At 41.3% G+C, this 17,256-nt stretch overlaps 3 protein-coding genes across 4 annotated transcripts; 2 read left to right on the forward strand and 1 right to left on the reverse strand.

Moving 5' to 3' along the window:
* Nucleotides 1-188: 188 nt before the first annotated feature.
* On the forward strand, nt 189-10,286 carry tfe3b (transcription factor binding to IGHM enhancer 3b). 2 transcript variants are annotated; one of them, XM_041980359.1, is made up of 9 exons: nt 189-350; nt 2,143-2,365; nt 3,205-3,429; nt 3,856-3,951; nt 4,651-4,762; nt 4,877-4,933; nt 5,144-5,219; nt 5,348-5,513; nt 8,182-10,286. In XM_041980359.1, exons 2-9 carry the CDS (start codon nt 2,174-2,176, stop codon nt 8,638-8,640), a joined length of 1,383 nt encoding a protein of 460 aa, XP_041836293.1. In that variant the 5' UTR covers nt 189-350; nt 2,143-2,173; the 3' UTR covers nt 8,641-10,286. The 2 variants fall into 2 exon arrangements, with proteins under 2 accessions (XP_041836293.1, XP_041836294.1); XM_041980360.1 differs by having other exon boundaries at nt 5,366-5,513.
* On the reverse strand, nt 9,485-12,104 carry LOC121636656 (myoD family inhibitor domain-containing protein 2-like). The gene is made up of 5 exons (XM_041980361.1): nt 12,040-12,104; nt 11,151-11,305; nt 10,980-11,081; nt 10,683-10,895; nt 9,485-10,607 (listed from the first exon to the last, which is right to left on the reverse strand). Exons 2-5 carry the CDS (start codon nt 11,269-11,271, stop codon nt 10,309-10,311), a joined length of 735 nt encoding a protein of 244 aa, XP_041836295.1. The 5' UTR covers nt 11,272-11,305; nt 12,040-12,104; the 3' UTR covers nt 9,485-10,308.
* Nucleotides 12,105-12,417: 313 nt separating this feature from the next.
* On the forward strand, nt 12,418-17,223 carry cxxc1b (CXXC finger protein 1b). The gene is made up of 14 exons (XM_041979475.1): nt 12,418-12,582; nt 13,053-13,168; nt 13,245-13,345; nt 13,442-13,578; nt 13,746-13,901; nt 14,072-14,215; nt 14,298-14,405; nt 14,519-14,694; nt 14,875-15,082; nt 15,177-15,287; nt 15,388-15,437; nt 15,521-15,617; nt 15,764-15,916; nt 16,013-17,223. The coding sequence occupies exons 1-14, from the start codon at nt 12,580-12,582 to the stop codon at nt 16,157-16,159; spliced, it is 1,707 nt and encodes a 568-aa protein (XP_041835409.1). The 5' UTR covers nt 12,418-12,579; the 3' UTR covers nt 16,160-17,223.
* Nucleotides 17,224-17,256: the final 33 nt, after the last annotated feature.

The following is a 17,256-nucleotide window of genomic DNA, read 5'->3' on the forward strand; positions in this document are numbered from 1 at the left end:
GGTTTCCCAAAGTATTTCATATTTCCATTAAGCAACTATTTTACCACCATCGCGATTTTTAGACTTTTGTAGAAATCATACATGACATAAGCTATTATTCACTCTGCTAGACTGGTTTGTATTTAAAAGCTATAGACTAAACATGTTGACCTCAACTTGACAGCCATCAACAACTTCCGGGTAACGTTTGCGTGCCTGATGACCTCAGCCCGTCGGCCCAACGTAAACAACCGTATTCCTGAGGCTGGCGACTATTGAGTTTGTAATCGCCAACATAAAGAAATGGCAAAGAAAATTGAGAACTCGTGGAATCTGTGGCTTTGATGACATTAAACGAGCTATTTTTCATGGTATGTATCTTTATCATAAAATAATTTAAGCTATACAATAGTAGCTATTGGGCAACAGAAGGGCGCTAGCTAGCTGCTTAGCTAAGCTGCAACTTCCTATTTTTACTTTGATTTGGCTGTGTCGCTTGTTATTCTGTCCTTACCTAAAATAACATCCCCTTGTCTAGTTGGCTTCCAATACAAACTGTAAAAATGTTCATGCTGTAAATACCAGCGTTTAGTTGTGTTGTTGTCGGCGCTTTGTAGTGGGCCCGTTAGCAGCACTGAGCTGTCACAACGGACCAACTCATGACGCCAGACCAGAGTTCGCTTGAAATAGAGATTACGAAAACAACTAAAGTAAGCTAACCAATACTCGACATACTTATCTACTAGGCCGGTCGTTTTGACAGTAATATGATTAAATAATATCCATATATTTGAGTCTGTGTAGGCAAAGAACATTTTAGCGGACATTGTAATATATTTTTACATAATCAGCCCACTGGAAGTAAAGCTGATAGATATGCAGTCTTGGGCTCACATCATATAACGCGTGTTGAATTTGGTTTCGAAACTCTTCGTGAACACATGGCAGAAGTCTTCTCTGAGGGGGAATAACACGGAAAGTTTTCGCGTGAAAAGCGGAAACTTGGCATGCGCGCAGAAATGATAAGAATCGTTTTTCATTAAAAGAAAAAACATCCAACTTTGACCGTATGTATTCCTGGTATCGTTGTCAGGTAGTTTGTGTAATAGGTAGCGACTCTAAGATCGTCTTTAGATCATTATGTTCTCTTGGTTTATTCGAGTGAAACTGATGATTCAGTTTCCAGTTCATAGAAAAACAAACAAAAAAAGAGCTGAAGAAGCATGACCACCTGTTATATAAGCTACCGCCTCTAAGATGTCTGTTCTAGATGAATATCTGCTCTTAATTTCACGTTTTAAGTCTGGTATGATTAGTTGCCGTTTAATACGAGCCTTTAAAACTTAATTCTCTTCATCACTTTTAAAATCAAGATTTCTAATAGATCAAGCTGCACACTTGGCTTAATCAATCACAAAGATGACACCTCATGTCTAATGATAATTAACAAATTACCTGCAGGATTAATTCCCACTCATGTCCACGGTTTACACGCTTTTGCTAGTCAAAAAGTTGGACACACCTAGTTTATTCATTTAGAAGGAATAGGTGTGTCCAACCTTTGCTGACATTGTTTTTTCCATGTTTCCTTCCTCCCAGTTTCTAGTGAGGTATAAGTAGTAGGCGATGATGATGAGAAGGTTTCTCGATTGCAGCAGTGTATTTATTTTGGGGGGAAAAAGAGAGCAAGAAAGGAGATATGGTTGTATGAATCTGCTTTCACAGCAAAATAATTGCATTAAAGCTTTGAGAGTTACCACGTGATCCAGGTTTACTGGACATGCTACAGGGTAGCTGAATTAGCCATCAGTCTTCCTGGTCGGTCATGAATCCTACAATCAACAACCCTGTTAATAGCCACGTTCCTGAAGAAGAGCTGGAGCCAGATGGTGCGTTTGGGATCATTTACATGTTCCCATGCATTCCAAAGGAAGATATTTGTCAGTGAAAACTATATATCTGAGCATAACACACTGTAATGCTGGTGGCACATCTTTCAGCCAAAAACTCACAAGAGTTAAACATTTCTCTCAAAGGTTCTTAGATTGACTGTAGTAAATATAAGTCTGAAATATTTAAATATCGTAATAATAGCAAAAAGGCACACAGAGGGGAAAAATCAGATAAAAATGTGTGTTTCCCTATCTTTATTCTGTTTTCCAGGTCCATCTCTGAATCCTGACTTTTCTCCACCATGTCGTCGCGTGTGTTGCTGCGGCAGCAGCTGATGCGAGAGCAAGCCCAGGAGCAGGAGCGACGCGAGGCCCAGCAGCAGGCCTCTGCCGCCCAGCTCCGAGCCTCCGACTCAACTCCAGCCATCTCCGTCACTCTGCTCCCAAATGCTGCCCGGCCGCCTCCAGCACAGGTGCCAGTGGAGGTGCTGAAAGTAAGAACAACCAGTTTGTGAAACCCCCCCAAGTTACAGAAAAGAGAAAATAATGCGGTGATTTGTAATTATGCTCAGCGCTGCAGCAAATTGATAAAAGTATTTAGAAAACATATAAAACCTGACGATTTTTTTCCTTCTGGTTTTAGAAAATCATGCAAATTTTATATTTGATGAAAAAAAATTCATAAAATATGAAAGCCGAAAGAGGTCATGCTTGCATGCTTTTTCTAACACTGTTTTCTCGTGATAACAGGATAATTTATCTTATTGTCTCAAGAAAACAGACTTTTTGAGATAATGGATTATTCAAATGGAGGGTTGGTGGGCGGCTGGAGCTGCTCCTGGTTCCACCACAGAACCAACACAGAGAGACAAACATTCAATCAGGCTAGCAAGAATTTAGAGACTCAAACCAGTCTAACGTGCATGAAGCCGGGAGAGAGCCCATGCATACACGTGGAGAACATGCAAACTCCGCACAGGTTTCCCCCAGAAACCTACTGGTTGTTAAAATATAAGAACCATAAAAACAAAAAAATTAAGCATGTACATTAATGAATTGTATTTGATTTTATTGAGTGTGTTTGTGGTTTACTGGGAGTGGTGCTGGTTTCCAGTCTTAACTGCTGCAGAAATCAAGGCCCTGCAAGAGGACCTGCCCTCATTTCAGCTGTTGTGAAACACATTACTTGCATCAAATAAATACAGCTGAAAAGTTCCAAATTTAGGGCTCAAAATCTTTGCATTTCTCTTCACATTTTACACAGCATCCCAGCCTTTTTGTTTAGTACAGTGGGTTTATGTCAGGATATAAACTTAACTCTTTCAATGTTCAGGTGCAGACCCACTTGGAGAACCCCACCAAGTACCACATCCAGCAGGCACAGAGGCAACAAGTGAAGCAGTATCTCTCCACCACCTTGGGGAACAAGGCGGTTTCTCAAACCCTCGGTGTGTCCCCTGTCCCACAGTCCAGTTCTGCCCCTGAAGTCGCACCTACTGCCAGCAGTGCCCCCAATAGTCCCATGGCCCTACTTAACATTGGATCCAACAAGGAGGAAGTATGGGAAATTCTTACTTCATTACCAACGATTTAATTTCTTCTGTGTTTCCTTTGCTTGTAAAGCAGATTATGAAATCTTGCCTTTCTGCAAACTTTCAGTACATGTCAGGAAGTTCAATTTGAAGTCCTGCCTCTTTTCTTGGCTTAATTACTTTGTTTGTTGGACTTGAAGCTCTCACTGTAATGATGCATGCCTTTTGACATCACACCCGTGTTGGCCTGTTGTCACAATAAGGTGTTAAATACTGCACATGCAGTTTAACCGTACCAGCACTTCTTCTGCATGCAACACTTTGAAATGAAGCCACTTCAGAGCTCTTGCTTCGAGTCAAATGCCTCATCCTGGCATGTTGATTGTGTAATGCTGCACAGCACAATATATATGTATTGAGGGGGTGGGGGTTCTCTCCTCTGTTTTATCCAGATTGACGATGTGATCGATGACATCATTAGCCTTGAATCCAGTTTTAATGACGACATCATTACGTTGATTGACTCAGGTCTTCAGCTGCCTAGCACGGTATGAAAAACGACAAAGTGCTTCCTTTTCAACATTTCCTCTACTGTTTACAGCTTCATCTGGCATCCCACAGGTTGAGAATATGCTACTTCAGGCAGTTCTGTTGCGCTAACCTCTACTCCAAGTGTTTTTTCTATGAATGGGTGGCCTCTTTTATGTGTGGAATGCTGAAAGTGTGGGAGTAAATATACATTTCTGGCACTGAGTTACTATTTGTCACAGAAGTGCTCTCTGGGCGGGGTAAAACTGTCAGAGGATGCAAGACAAGATAAAGCAAGACAAAGTGGGTTATTCTTGTAAAAAGAATGCTAGCAGGTTGAGGAATAATTTGTAGGAAAGTCAGCTTGTCACATTGTTTCTGCTGAAAAACAAAAAGAAAATGAGGATTATGGTGATGCTTTTGGAGGACAAGAAGAAGAAACACATTGAGGTAAACACTTTTTGGAGTGGCAACAGGCTTCACACATCCACAGCATCTTTAATTTGATATTACTTAAAAAAGTTTGTGCTGCCTTTAATAGCATTGATTTAAATGTTTATTTTAGAACGCTGCTGTCATGCCTTTTGTTTGGCTTTGCAGGGGTGTTTATCTGATGGTAGAGATTTGAATTTGGGGAAGTAGTTGCTCTAATCTAAAACAGGATTTGTGGCCTCTGACTTCTCGTTGCACATGTTGTAACTGGGTGTTTGCTGTCGTAGCTCCCAGGAAATTTGCTGGACGTCTACCATAGCCCTGGAATGGCAGCACCTACTCTTACTGTCAGCAACTCCTGCCCAGCTGATCTTCCAAAAATTAAAAGGGAAATTACTGGTACAGATTTTGTTTGCATAAAATTGTGCTTGAATTTGAGTAAAAATCTGAATTAATGAAAATCCTCCTTTTTTTTTGTTGGTGTGAGTATTAAACTGAGAATTTGTCTCTCAGATGCAGATGCCAAAGCACTATTGAAAGAAAGGCAGAAGAAAGACAACCATAACCTCAGTAAGTCAGCTTTGATGTGTTCCTTAGCTTTCATTGTGAGCAGTTTGGCCTGATCTAATGCGAATGCAGTAACATCAGAATGCAGATTCAGAGGCGTGCTCATGGTCTGCTGGTCTGTTATGGTTAGACAATCTATTTGGCCTTTCTGTTTGTTTGTGTCCGTGTTAATCTAACATTCCTGTTACTTCTCTCTTTGATCAATGAATGCAGTTGAGAGGAGACGAAGATTCAACATCAATGACCGTATAAAGGAGCTGGGTACTCTGATACCCAAGTCAAATGACCCGTAAGTTTCTAAGTCATGTATTTTCTTCTGCCCAATCGCTTCATTTGTAAACAGTGACAGTGTTTTAGTGTCAGTATGAGATCCCTGCAGATGCTGTAAAATTGGCACTTTGTCTCTTCTCTATACCGATTTCACAATAATGACAGAGAAATGCGCTGGAATAAAGGCACCATTCTGAAGGCGTCTGTCGACTACATCAGGAAGCTGCAGAAGGAGCAGCAGAGATCCAAAGACGTTGAAATGCGACAGAGAAAACTGGAGCAAACAAATCACGTTCTGATGTTACGCATCCAGGTTGGTAGCATTGCTGGAGGGTTTGTGCTGACAAACAAAACCATATGCATGAATGCACATTCACACCTCATGCACAGGTTCTTCTGCAGACCACAGGTGAGGTAAAGAAAGTCTGTTTTTATGCAGACCTCAGTATTTATTAGGCTTCCGCTCAGGTTGCGAGCATTTAATCTCCTAACAGCTAAAGCTCAGTTCAAAGTCAATCATAATAAGTCAACGGTCAGTCAACCATGCTGAGTCGTTACTAAACTGCCATGGCCCACCTGGGCAGTTTTTATTCATATTACCAGGCAGTAAATATAGTCTGCTAGCATCTACTTTACTTTTCAGCCTTTTTACACACACTTTCAACACACATCTGGGAGCTCAAACTGGATGATGTGCGAGCAACTCCTGCATCAACGTCAGAGCTGCTGCAAATATATCAGGTTTCCATTTCTATAGATGGATTCCATGGCACAGTACAAGAAGCAGATCACTGGCCAACAATGCTTGTTTGTAACAGAATAGAACTTTATTGTCATTGCAACAAGTGCAACGAAATTACAAAGCCCTCCAGTAAGTGCAAAACAGAATAAAATAGAATAATTGCATCAGTCATAATAAATTAGACAAAAAACAACCTATGGTAAATAAGATTAGATAAAGTAAAAATAAAGTAAAACTATACAGAATATATAATATAGTTATTGCAATGACTTATTTTAATTAAGGCGCCAGAGTTAAGTGCAAAATAAAGACGAGGTAGCTTATTAAGGCACGAGGTGGAATTATCAACTACTCAGCTAGTTGTTCAGGACTCTTACTGTTGTCGAGTAAAACTGAACCGGTTTGTCCTTACAGTGATTGATCTGCACCGCCTGCCTGACGGTAGCAGATCAAACATGTGGTGACCGGGGTGGGAGGAGTCCTGGATAATTTAGCCAGCGTTCCTGAGGCAGCAGGAATGCTGCAGTTCTTCCAGTGTGAGGAGAGGGCGGCCAGGATCTGCTGGGCCGAGTTTATAACCCTTTGCAGTGACGTCCTCTGAGCTGCCGTACAGCCGGTGTACCGCACACACGTGCAGCCGGTGTACCGCACACGCACGTGCAGCCGGTGCACACGCACGTGCAGCCGGTGTACCGCACACGCATGCAGTACACCAAGATGCTCTCCGTGTTGCACCGGTAGAAGGATACCAGCAGCCTCTGGGTGATGTTATTCTGATGACAACCAGACTTTTTCCTTGGCCAGTAACTCACATGTGACCTGAACCCAACAAGCCTGAATCCTCCTGCCACTTAGAGCTGAAGGCATCTCTCAGATAGGAGGTGAAATGTCTTCAACAAAAAAAGAAATAGATTAGTTTTCTACTTAAAGCCCCACTACTGAGCTTTTGGCAGATTTTCCCAGTGAGGCGCCTCCTAATGACGGATAATTCAGCGTCCGTCTTGCATCCTGTCTCTTCTCTGAGCTCTCTCCAGCCAGTAAAAGTTAGGGATGCATTCACATCAGCCCTTCTGATTCGAATATTAGTGCGTTTGCTCAGAAAGTCCGTTCAGATGTGAATGCAAAACCAAAGAAGCAAACTCTGGTCTGCCTAAAAACGAAAGTCTCGGTCTACTTCACGTAGACCAGATGCAGGAAGCAGACTACAAGGCATGGAACTGCAGGTACAGCACAGAGCATCATGGGTAAACGCAGCCAAAACCTATGCACTTGTAAAAGATGACGGAGAGAAATAGCTGGTGGTCAGCTGTGGAGGAACACGGCAAACCCTCTGTTAGAAACATGATCGACCCCAGGCTGCTAGGATGGGATGCATCGCCATGTTTTATGCTGATGTGGTAGAAACGGAAGTTGTCCTGCAGTAACCAATAGATGCCAGTTTCCTTGTTTGTTGTTTGTCGTCTTCAGTAATTTTTCACGTAGCACCGCATCTGGCAGGGACGGGAAGACCGAAGACCAGAAAAATGTTGCAACCCCAATTTAACTGAATTCCCAATCATACGGACTATCTGGTGTAAATGCACGACTCGTGTCATCTCTTGTTCTGTCCCTTTCTCTCGTTTTTATCTTGCATCCTCCAATGATGCCCTCTAGCCTTTCTTTGCTGAATCTTCCATGGTGTGTTCCAAACACCCCGTATGTTGATATCCAGTTGCTAGCTTCTATGCTGTGTTCAGCACTTTGTTCAGCTGACGTTGTGTTGAAATGCTGTATGAATAAAGTTGAGCTGAGTTGAAAAGTGATGCTCTCGGATGGGGAACGAGTTGTGAAATGTGGTTTCTTAGCCTGAGGACGCTGCAGGGCAACGACGGCTGGAGGAAAGGACAGAATAAACCAGGCAGAGTTTTAAAGTCTGAAAGTTGTGTAGTTCGACTTTAGGTCCTAGAAAGAGAGAAAATGGAAACAAACCACATTTGCTGTTTTTATTACAGAAAGTTCTTACTGTAAAACTGCGCCTGTGTTTTATCCTGGTGTGTAACTGGGATTCAGAGGTACGCATGTTTTCTTTGGTTCTTGACATGCCCTTGGGTATCTCTCCAGAATTCAATGTGATTATAAATTTTTAGGTTAATGCGTGATAAACATTTAATGAATAAGTCTCTAGTGTTATACACAAATATCATTGTTAGTCGTTTCAGGGATGTGGCTTCTACATAAGTACATGCTGCTCTTCTTTCAGGAACTGGAGATGCAGGCACGGCTCCACGGCCTCTCAGCCTCCACCAACATTTCATCTGGTCTGAGCTCTGATCCCCCCCTGCTGCAGCAGCAGGGAGCTCCGCAAGGCAGCCAGTCCTTGCCTCCAAACACCACAGGAGCCTCCACCCAGAACCTCCTCAGTCTGGGAGCCGTCGGACAGCCTTTGCCTGCTTCCTTCTTGTCCCCGCCCTCCTCAGACTCTCCGGCAGGAGTCACCATCAGCAGCCCGCTGGATCTCGGCAGCCTGAGCTTTGCTGAGCTGGACGACACCTCGGCTTCGGCGCTCTACCCCGACGTGGGACTAGGAGACATTCTCATGGACGACGGGTGTACCCTGTCTCCAGAGAGGGTGGCCGAGCCGCTGTTTTCTCCTTTGTCACCAGGTGCCTCTAAAACCAGCAGCCGCAGGAGCAGCCTTGATATGGACGAGGATTTGTGATGAGCTGTGTGGTCAGAGAATGTCAGGAAGTGCTGTCTGTCCTTCATAACACAAGGCTATTTATAGGACTTTAGATCTCAACTTTAAAAGTAAGAAGAGCTATAAAAAACCAACTAATACTAACTTAAACATTAGGTCAGGAGTACGTTCTTGAAGTCTTTTTTGTTTTTTTTTGGCTTACAGGCCTGATTACTATTCCTGCTTGGGACAGTTCAAATGATTATATCGTGGTTTATAGATGCAATCTTATTAAAATTGAATATTTTATAATAGAGGCATGGACCTAGCATTAAGAAATTATACATTCTTCAATAGATTTTAAATTCATTTATTCAGAGATTTAAGAGGGATATATATATATGTTTTTTTTTTTTTTTTGTTTGTTTTTTTTGCTTGAATTTATTTAATGCTTATTATTTGTAGAGCTGAGTTTCCTTTTTTAAAAAAGAAAATTGGCATAGACTCCTGAGATGCTAGCATATGTTTTATTTCTGCAACTGACTGGAATCAGGGTTTGTTAATAGCAGTCACACACTCATCTGTGTTGCATTGTCTCACCAGCAGCTACAGAAGGGATCTTTGTAAAGTAAAATGGCACATGTGAAATATTTCCTGCATATTGTATATAAGAGTATTTTATTTTAGCAGTTTTGTTGCACCTTACTTTATGGCAGTCTATGCATTTTCTGAGAGCTTTTTGTCTGTTTTTATCACAGTGGACGGCTACCGGCCAGGTCGCATGTCTTTGTAATAAACTTGGAAGCAGTGGAAATCACTCGCTGCTGCAGCTAGCGAGCCAAAGCAGGATTTCTTCCAGAGTAGCTACGGATTACAAATCAGCATCTTATTTTTACATATATGTACTCTACAAATAGAAATGCAAGACCGAATAAGAAATGATTTTTTTTTCTTTTACCACAGTACTGTAGTTCATTACATCTTTTTTGATACCTGATAGTTTAAGTGGTTTTTCATGAATAATATCTGTGTTGTCGTTTGATCACGGAGTGACTTTTTTGTTTTTAACCAGTTAGCATGTTCTACTAAGATTTTCTGGATGATCAAATCATTATTTAATAATGAATTAATGCTCAATGTAGTATGAATTTTTAGAGGCTTTGACTCTTTAAAAACCACTAGTCTCACCTTCTTAATAATGTATGACTGAGTGAAACCTAGATGCGGTTTTATTGCATAGCCACCAAATTTAGAATCGTATTTAATTTGTCAGATGCTTCACACAACCTTATGTACAGTTTTTTAATGTGTTTGATAAAATTCCTGCTTATTGTTTTGTTTTTAACACCGATGTAGCTTTATTCTCCAACAAGCAGCCAAAAACATCTGTACCTGATGGTTGTTTGAGTGAAATTGACTGGTTGTGATGCTTTTTAAGGTGTCCTCAGCCGTTCATGCAAATGTTTGAGCTATGTTTGAGGTGAGAGCAGCTCCTTGGCGCATTGTTGGAAACTGTGTTTCCAGTCCTATACTCAAAGTACATGGTCAGTTTTTTTTACACACACAACTGCTCTCCACCATATTAACGGCGTCCTGTCCTGACATTGTGCTGACGTTGTTTACCGTAAACATGTCTTGTCCCAACACGTTTGCTTTCAGAGGATTTTAATAAATAAATGATAACTGTTGGTTCATGTCTGGGTGTGATTTTCAGTGGTAAAGCATTTGAGAGATTTCCATGGCGAGTTCCAGGCACTCGGTAGCCTGGAGGCAGATGTCGCAGATGGGGCAGTCACACAGGAAGCAGCGGACACCCAGACATCCGCACGTGTCGCAGTTTTCAGAGACGTCCAGGAGAGGCTGCAGGGCGGTGGGCTCGCAACCGCAAAGAGGCAAGCACAGCGAGGCGCACAGGGAACCGACACATGTGTTGCACCCCCTCATCGTGGCCAGCAGACAGTCCAGTGGATGGCAGAAAAGGCAGGCCAGTAGGATTGTAGCACAAAGGTCTAGGACAGGGAAGAAAGATGGTGAGCAGGGAAACGGCAGAACTGTGATAAAAATAAAAGGTTAAGCATCTTTACCGCCTCCATCTGCCTCGGTGTGAACAGTGGTGGTTTTCTGTCTTCCTTGACTCCTGATGGATGTGAACGACTGGCTTCCATCCGGAGCTGTTCGGGCCTCAGTGGAGGATGGAAGCGCAGCTTGAAGAGGCCTGGGCTGATCTTTCTCCACAGAACGTGCGCTACAGATTGACGCACCGCTGGAGTTGTGCACCTCATGTACAGGGACCGTTTCTGTGCAAAACATTACAATAAGGAGATCTTTAGGAAAAATGCTTGTAAACACCAGGCGTTAAACAGAATTCATGGTCAGCATACTTGTTTTATGTGAGAATACTTTCCCAGATGAGTCAGCTGGAGATAATTCAGTGTCCTCAGTGGAGGCCTGTTCTGACAAACTGTGGACGCCAGTCAAAGATCCTGTAAAACAAAAGGGATTCAGTTCAGCACTGATTAAAACCAAAGTTCCTCCACCCATTGTGAACATACCTGAGTCCACTTTATTAGACCAGGTTGGGGCAATGATTCGCGAGTCGTCAAACTGCAATTTCCCGTCACTTTTGTCATCTTTCTTTTCATTCACATCTGCAGGATTCAGTTTGTCTTCCATCACGGTATCCAGCAGGCATGCACGGCATACATCTCTTTAAGAGAAAAGAAAAGACAAAAACATATTGAGTAATCCACAAGAAATGTTCCTGAGTGACATTTCTAGTCATATCTTTCCTGATTTTGAAACAACTGACAAATAGAAATAATTAGCCTTATCATCTGTGCAGAAACCACAGTGAGAACCAGATCGGTGGCTGAGGTTTCTCAGCTGATAGTGATGAGTGGACATCTTGGAAATAGCAGAGTAGTTAATCTATTATTAATCTCCGTTTTGGCTACATTTATAATGTAGATGAAAGGAAGCTCACGGACATCCTGACAGCTACATGAGAGGGATATCTTGATTTGACTATCATTAATGATTCATGTCTTTAAGTAATATTTACCTTATGTGACATGTCGAATGTTTTCTTTTTTATCTAATGTCTTCTATTAGAATTATATGCTTCATTTCTAAATGTTCAAGCAGTTATCATTTATTAGGCAAAAAAGATGTATAAATATGAATTGAAGGAAATATTAGTCTAACTGAATTAGTGAACTTTAAATCTTTTAATTTAATTATTAATAACCACAATTATCTTAAATATTATGTTTCCAATCATACATTTAAAATACATTTTATATTAAAATGTATCTTATCACTCATCTGAGTCACATTCATTTGATGTGACCCAAAAATTAACCAGAAAAGTATTTTATCTCTGCTCATTCCTGATCCTACTCTAAAGTCTGAGGATTTTTGTAGAAAATACATTGTACTTACCTTGCATGTGTTGTCTGTGTAGACAATCCAGGGTGCAGCTTTAATCACAGATGCATCATTCAGTGAACTGTCAGTGGAGGTATAACTGCTCTCTCTCTCTCTCTCTCTCTCTCTCTCTCTCTCTCTCTCTCTCTCTCTCTCTAGCAGCAAAATATCTCACATAACAGTTAATAAAATATAGCTGAGACACGTGTAAAATGACACTGCTTTATTTACAAAACATCTAAAGAAAAGCAGTTACATCACCTCCACATGCACACTTTCTCATACACTCTTTTTTATTTGAATGTTGTCAATTTTGTAACTAAACCACGAGGTGGCAGTGCAAATAAAGATAGTTGCTAATCCGCCACCAACAAAGAAGAATGTTGACCAATCACAGTTAAGAGTAGTAAAGAGAACAGCCGATTTGTGTTATATCCGTGTTAAGCATTAGCTTAACGTAAACTATCGAATCGCAGGAATTTTGTTTCGTGTTAAACTGGATACTTCTTTGTTATTGCTTTGTTTTGGGGCAACAAAAACGTGCGATTTCACAAAATGGTCAGTAGTTAAATTTACATTTCTTTTCTGTTAAACTTCTGATGTGAAAAGTTAGCTAAAGTAACTGGGAAAACAGACATTTACGTCACTGTGTCCCTGCATAGCTTCAGTAACCATATAAAATTCAGTAATAAATAATACGTCTGTTGTTGCAGAATAGTTGAATTTCATTCTTGAGTTGAAAATCTCCCCTTTATTTTGAGAAATTAATAAAGTTAGCACATAAACTTTAACTGTTCATGTCTATTTAGCCAATGCTAACTACTGTGGTAGCTAACTTTAGCACGTACAATGTCAGTATGTCTGTAAACAACACAGTTTAAGTTGCACCGAATGTTTCTTTTACTGTGATATTTTGTGAGCTGTCTCTGGAGCTGTTTTCTTCTAAACAACAAGCCTGTGCTGAATTTAATTTGATAGTAAATAAATGTTAGCCTCCACGTAATGTGATTTCTTACTGGGCATTGCAGGACAGCGAAATGTCGGACATAGATCTTGTACCAGGACCTGAAACCAGCAGTATGGAAGGAGAGAATGCACCACTTTACTGTGTCTGTCGGAAACCAGACATCAACTGCTTCATGATGTAAGTTTGCAGCCAGTCAAGATGCACGTATCAGGCCTCCTACAGTTAGTTTTACATTTGCTTCTGGCACTTCCAGCGGCTGTGACAACTGCAACGAGTGGTTCCATGGACACTGCATTAATATAACTGAGAAGATGGCAAAGGCAATCCAGGAGTGGTACTGCATGAGATGCAAAGGTGAGGAGGAATTAATCATTTAAAACTTACTTTATTTAAAACTTACTTTATCTGGTAATGTAATTTGATTTTGCTTGTCTATATTCTTATTTCCAGATGAAAACCCATCTTTGGAAGTAAAATATAGATCAAAGAAAAACCGTGAGAAGGACGTTGATTCTGACAGAGCCGAAAGACAATACAGCACCCCAAGCACTCCAGACTATAAAAGTGAAAGACGTCGTGGATCTAAAGTAGGTTGCATTATTGAGAATGATTACAAACATATAGATCCAAATTAACTGAGGGTTCTGCAGTGATTTTGAATATACAAGCTTGTACTGTTAGAAGTAAACATTGTAAATTTAGTCTCTACTGTCCAATTATTATTATTGTTATTTGTTTTGTTTTCCATTTTTAGGTGAAACGGTCTGTCCGAATGTGTGGGGAGTGTGAGCCCTGTAGGAGGACTGAAGACTGTGCCCAGTGTGACTTCTGCAAGGACATGAAGAAGTTTGGAGGCCCAAACAAAATCAGACAGAAGTGCAGGTTCAGGCAGTGTGAAGTTCGAGCCAGGGTAAATTATCTCACGTTTTAAATCAGGTTATGGTATTGCACATTTAACCATAAATATAGTTTTTTTTTTTTTTTTTTTAGCATCGAATCGGCAACACTTCAGATCTCTGATGTTTTTGCATTCATTAAAATGTGCCATTTTTTAATGTTTTAATTTTTATTTTTTTACAGAAAATGCTGCGTGTGAAGGATGAGGAATTCTCTTTGCGTGAAAGGAGGGAGAATTCCCACCACAGACGGAGGCGGTACTCTGAGGACTATGACAGTGAGGCGGATCTCTACCAGCAGTACAAAGCGGCCAGACTTGATGACATGGTAGACTTGACATATTGATGAAACAAACTGGCTGAATCTAAAGACTAGATGAGGACTGATTAACTGCTCTCCGTTCATGCAGGCATGGGCTAGTGATGATGACGAAGAACCGGCTTTTAGTCCCGTTATGCGTAAGAAAGCTATAAAGGTGAAACATGTCAAGAGACGAGAAAAGAAATTTGACAAAAAAGTGAGTTATTGGGATTTAAAATGCTGCTCGGTGTTAATGTAGCAAACATTTGTGACACCCTTGGTAGTGTGCTGCCTGTCAAAGGTGTTCTTTCTTCCCCAAAAACAATTTAGAAAGAGTCACGTCGCCACAAGCAAAAGCAGAAACATAAAGACAGAAACAGACACAGCGAGAGGGGGGATTTCCGGGACAGTGGAAGTCGTCAGTGTTTGGGGCCGAACTGTGTGGAAGCAGCAAGAACCAACTCCAAATACTGCTCTGAAGACTGTGGCATGAAGTTAGCAGCCAAGTAAGACCTTTCATACACTTCAGTGTAACCTCCTATTTTTAATTTGCTGCTTAAGAGTTTTTCATTTTTATGATTTCCTGGAAAAAAGCTAAGTTTTCTTTAAAACCTCAAGTTGATATAAAGGACATGATGAAAACCAGTTATGTGTTGTAAGTAATCTTTGTGCATGTTGAATCACAGCCGGATCTATGAGATCCTCCCACAGCGTATCCAGCAGTGGCAGCAGAGTCCTTGCATCGCCGAGGAGCACGGTAAGAAGCAGCTGGAGCGCATCCGCAGGGAACAGCAGAATGCCCGGCTGCGCCTTACCGACATGGAGCGCCGCTTCCATGAGCTGGAGGGCATCATTGCCAAGGCCAAGCAGCAGGCGGTGCAGCAAGACGAGGAGGTGAGACGCTTATCGGTCAAAGATGCTTCCTCGTCGGCTGCTTGCAAAGTGAAAGCTGCAGAAAAGTGACGAGGAAATATTTTTAAAATTTCAGGTGAATGAAGGTGACAGCGAGGACACGGACCTGCAGATTTTCTGTGTCTCCTGCAGCCATCCTGTCAATCCCAAAGTGGCACTGAGACATATGGAGAGATGTTATGCAAAGGTGATTCATTCTTTCACTTCTGTTCATCTGTAGTGTTTGATAACGACAAAAAACATGTTTTGTCCCCAAACTCTTAACTTCTTTATATATATCTCAACAGTATGAGAGTCAGACCTCCTTTGGTTCCATGTACCCTACAAGAATAGAGGGGTGAGAGAAACAAACTGCTCGTTAAGTGGATTAAGACTTTTTTTGTGGTTCAGGTTCTGTATTAATGATTTCTTTTCCTGCAGTGCAACCAGACTCTTCTGTGATGTTTACAACCCCCAAAGCAAGACATATTGCAAAAGGCTTCAGGTTTTGTGTCCAGAACATTCTAGAGATCCCAAGGTGAGTGGAGCATATTCAGCCATAGAAACCTGCCACAGCATTCCACGGTTCCCCCCAAAAAAACTGCCCACTTGGTGTCAAATCAGCTAAATGGTGTGAAGTGTTTGTGTGTAGATTGTTACATGGTTGGTTTGTTTGCCGTCTAGGTTCCGGTAGACGAGGTGTGCGGATGCCCGCTTGTGAAGAATGTGTTTGAGCTGACAGGAGAGTATTGCAGAGTCTCCAAAAGAAAGTGCAACAAACATTACAACTGGGAAAAGCTGAGGAGAGCTGAGGTGGACCTGGAGCGAGTCAGGGTGGTACGCCACACTTAGCTGTCTTTGTTTGGGGTTTTTTCTATTTAAAACCTAAAAACATTAACTTCTATCAGACTAACCTTTTTTCTTTGTACACAGTGGTACAAGCTGGATGAGCTCTTTGAACAGGAGCGAAACGTCAGGACTGCTATGACCAACAGAGCTGGTCTCCTCGCTCTGATGTTGCACCAAACTATTCAGCACGACCCCTTGACAACTGATCTCCGTAGCAACAAGGATAGGTAGTCAACATCGTCTGCTTCTGTTTTTGGATCTTCAGATCTCTGTGCATAACATCATATTTTAATAAGGATGTAAACTTCTATGTTGTTAAAAGACTTTTTTTGAAAACAGATTTTTTTTCTAAGTAGATCATTTTAATGTATGTTAATATATATTTTTCTGGTAGTGGCACAGAAGCCACTGCTGTTTGGATAAACTGCTGTTTTTCTGTGAACACCCTGAATAACCATGTTTAGGTGTGTGTGTGTGCGCGCTTGCAAAAGTGATATGAATTAAAATCACACTTTATTGAAAATGGTGTTTAAAAAAGTAAAAAGGAGTGCTTCTTTTTGGTTGATGAATGGGGGGGGAAATAGCCTTCAAGGTGCTCGCTGGTACAGGGGTAATGATGTGGCAAAGAAAGGTGACCAAGGCACACTGGAGGTTGAAAATGAAAAAGCCTTTATTAAAAGTGGCTATTACATGGAAAAAATTAAAAATGCACCGAAGCTTTGCGGCACACTGCCTTCATCAGGGTGACAAATTAGTCATGAGGACACAGGTGAAACCCATATAGGTAATACCAGGAAGTGACCCAAATGAGAGGGAAAAGGAAAAACACAAAAAACCAACAAAACCATAATTAACATCAAAGTATACAATACAGCATTATATCTGACAACACCTCTGTGTACGGTGTGGAGATTCCTGCCAAGCAAACACAGGACAATTATAAAAAATAATTGTTTTGCTAGTTGAGGCCAGGATGTATCATGGCCTTCAGTTGGATAACGTTTCACGTTGTAGAAGGCGCTTGAGATGGTCTCCACCCCTCCAAGAAGTAGAGACCACTCCAATGCCCAATGACCTGAAGTGTTTGGGGCTGTCATGCCCAGCCTGTCTGTAATGTTTAGTCACGGGATACTTGTCGTTTGAAGTCCTGATGGCCTAAAGATGTTCAGAAACCCTGTCCCTCAGGCTGCGTTCAGTACGCCCCAAATAAAAACAACCACACTCACACTCCAACCTGTAAATGTCATGTAGTATTACAGTTAATAAATGGATGGATGTGGTATGTTCTAGGTCCATTCGTGTCTTTTAATGTATTACTTTTCAAAATG

This window comes from Melanotaenia boesemani, chromosome 3, assembly GCF_017639745.1.
Source record: "Melanotaenia boesemani isolate fMelBoe1 chromosome 3, fMelBoe1.pri, whole genome shotgun sequence".
NCBI lineage: Eukaryota > Metazoa > Chordata > Actinopteri > Atheriniformes > Melanotaeniidae > Melanotaenia > Melanotaenia boesemani.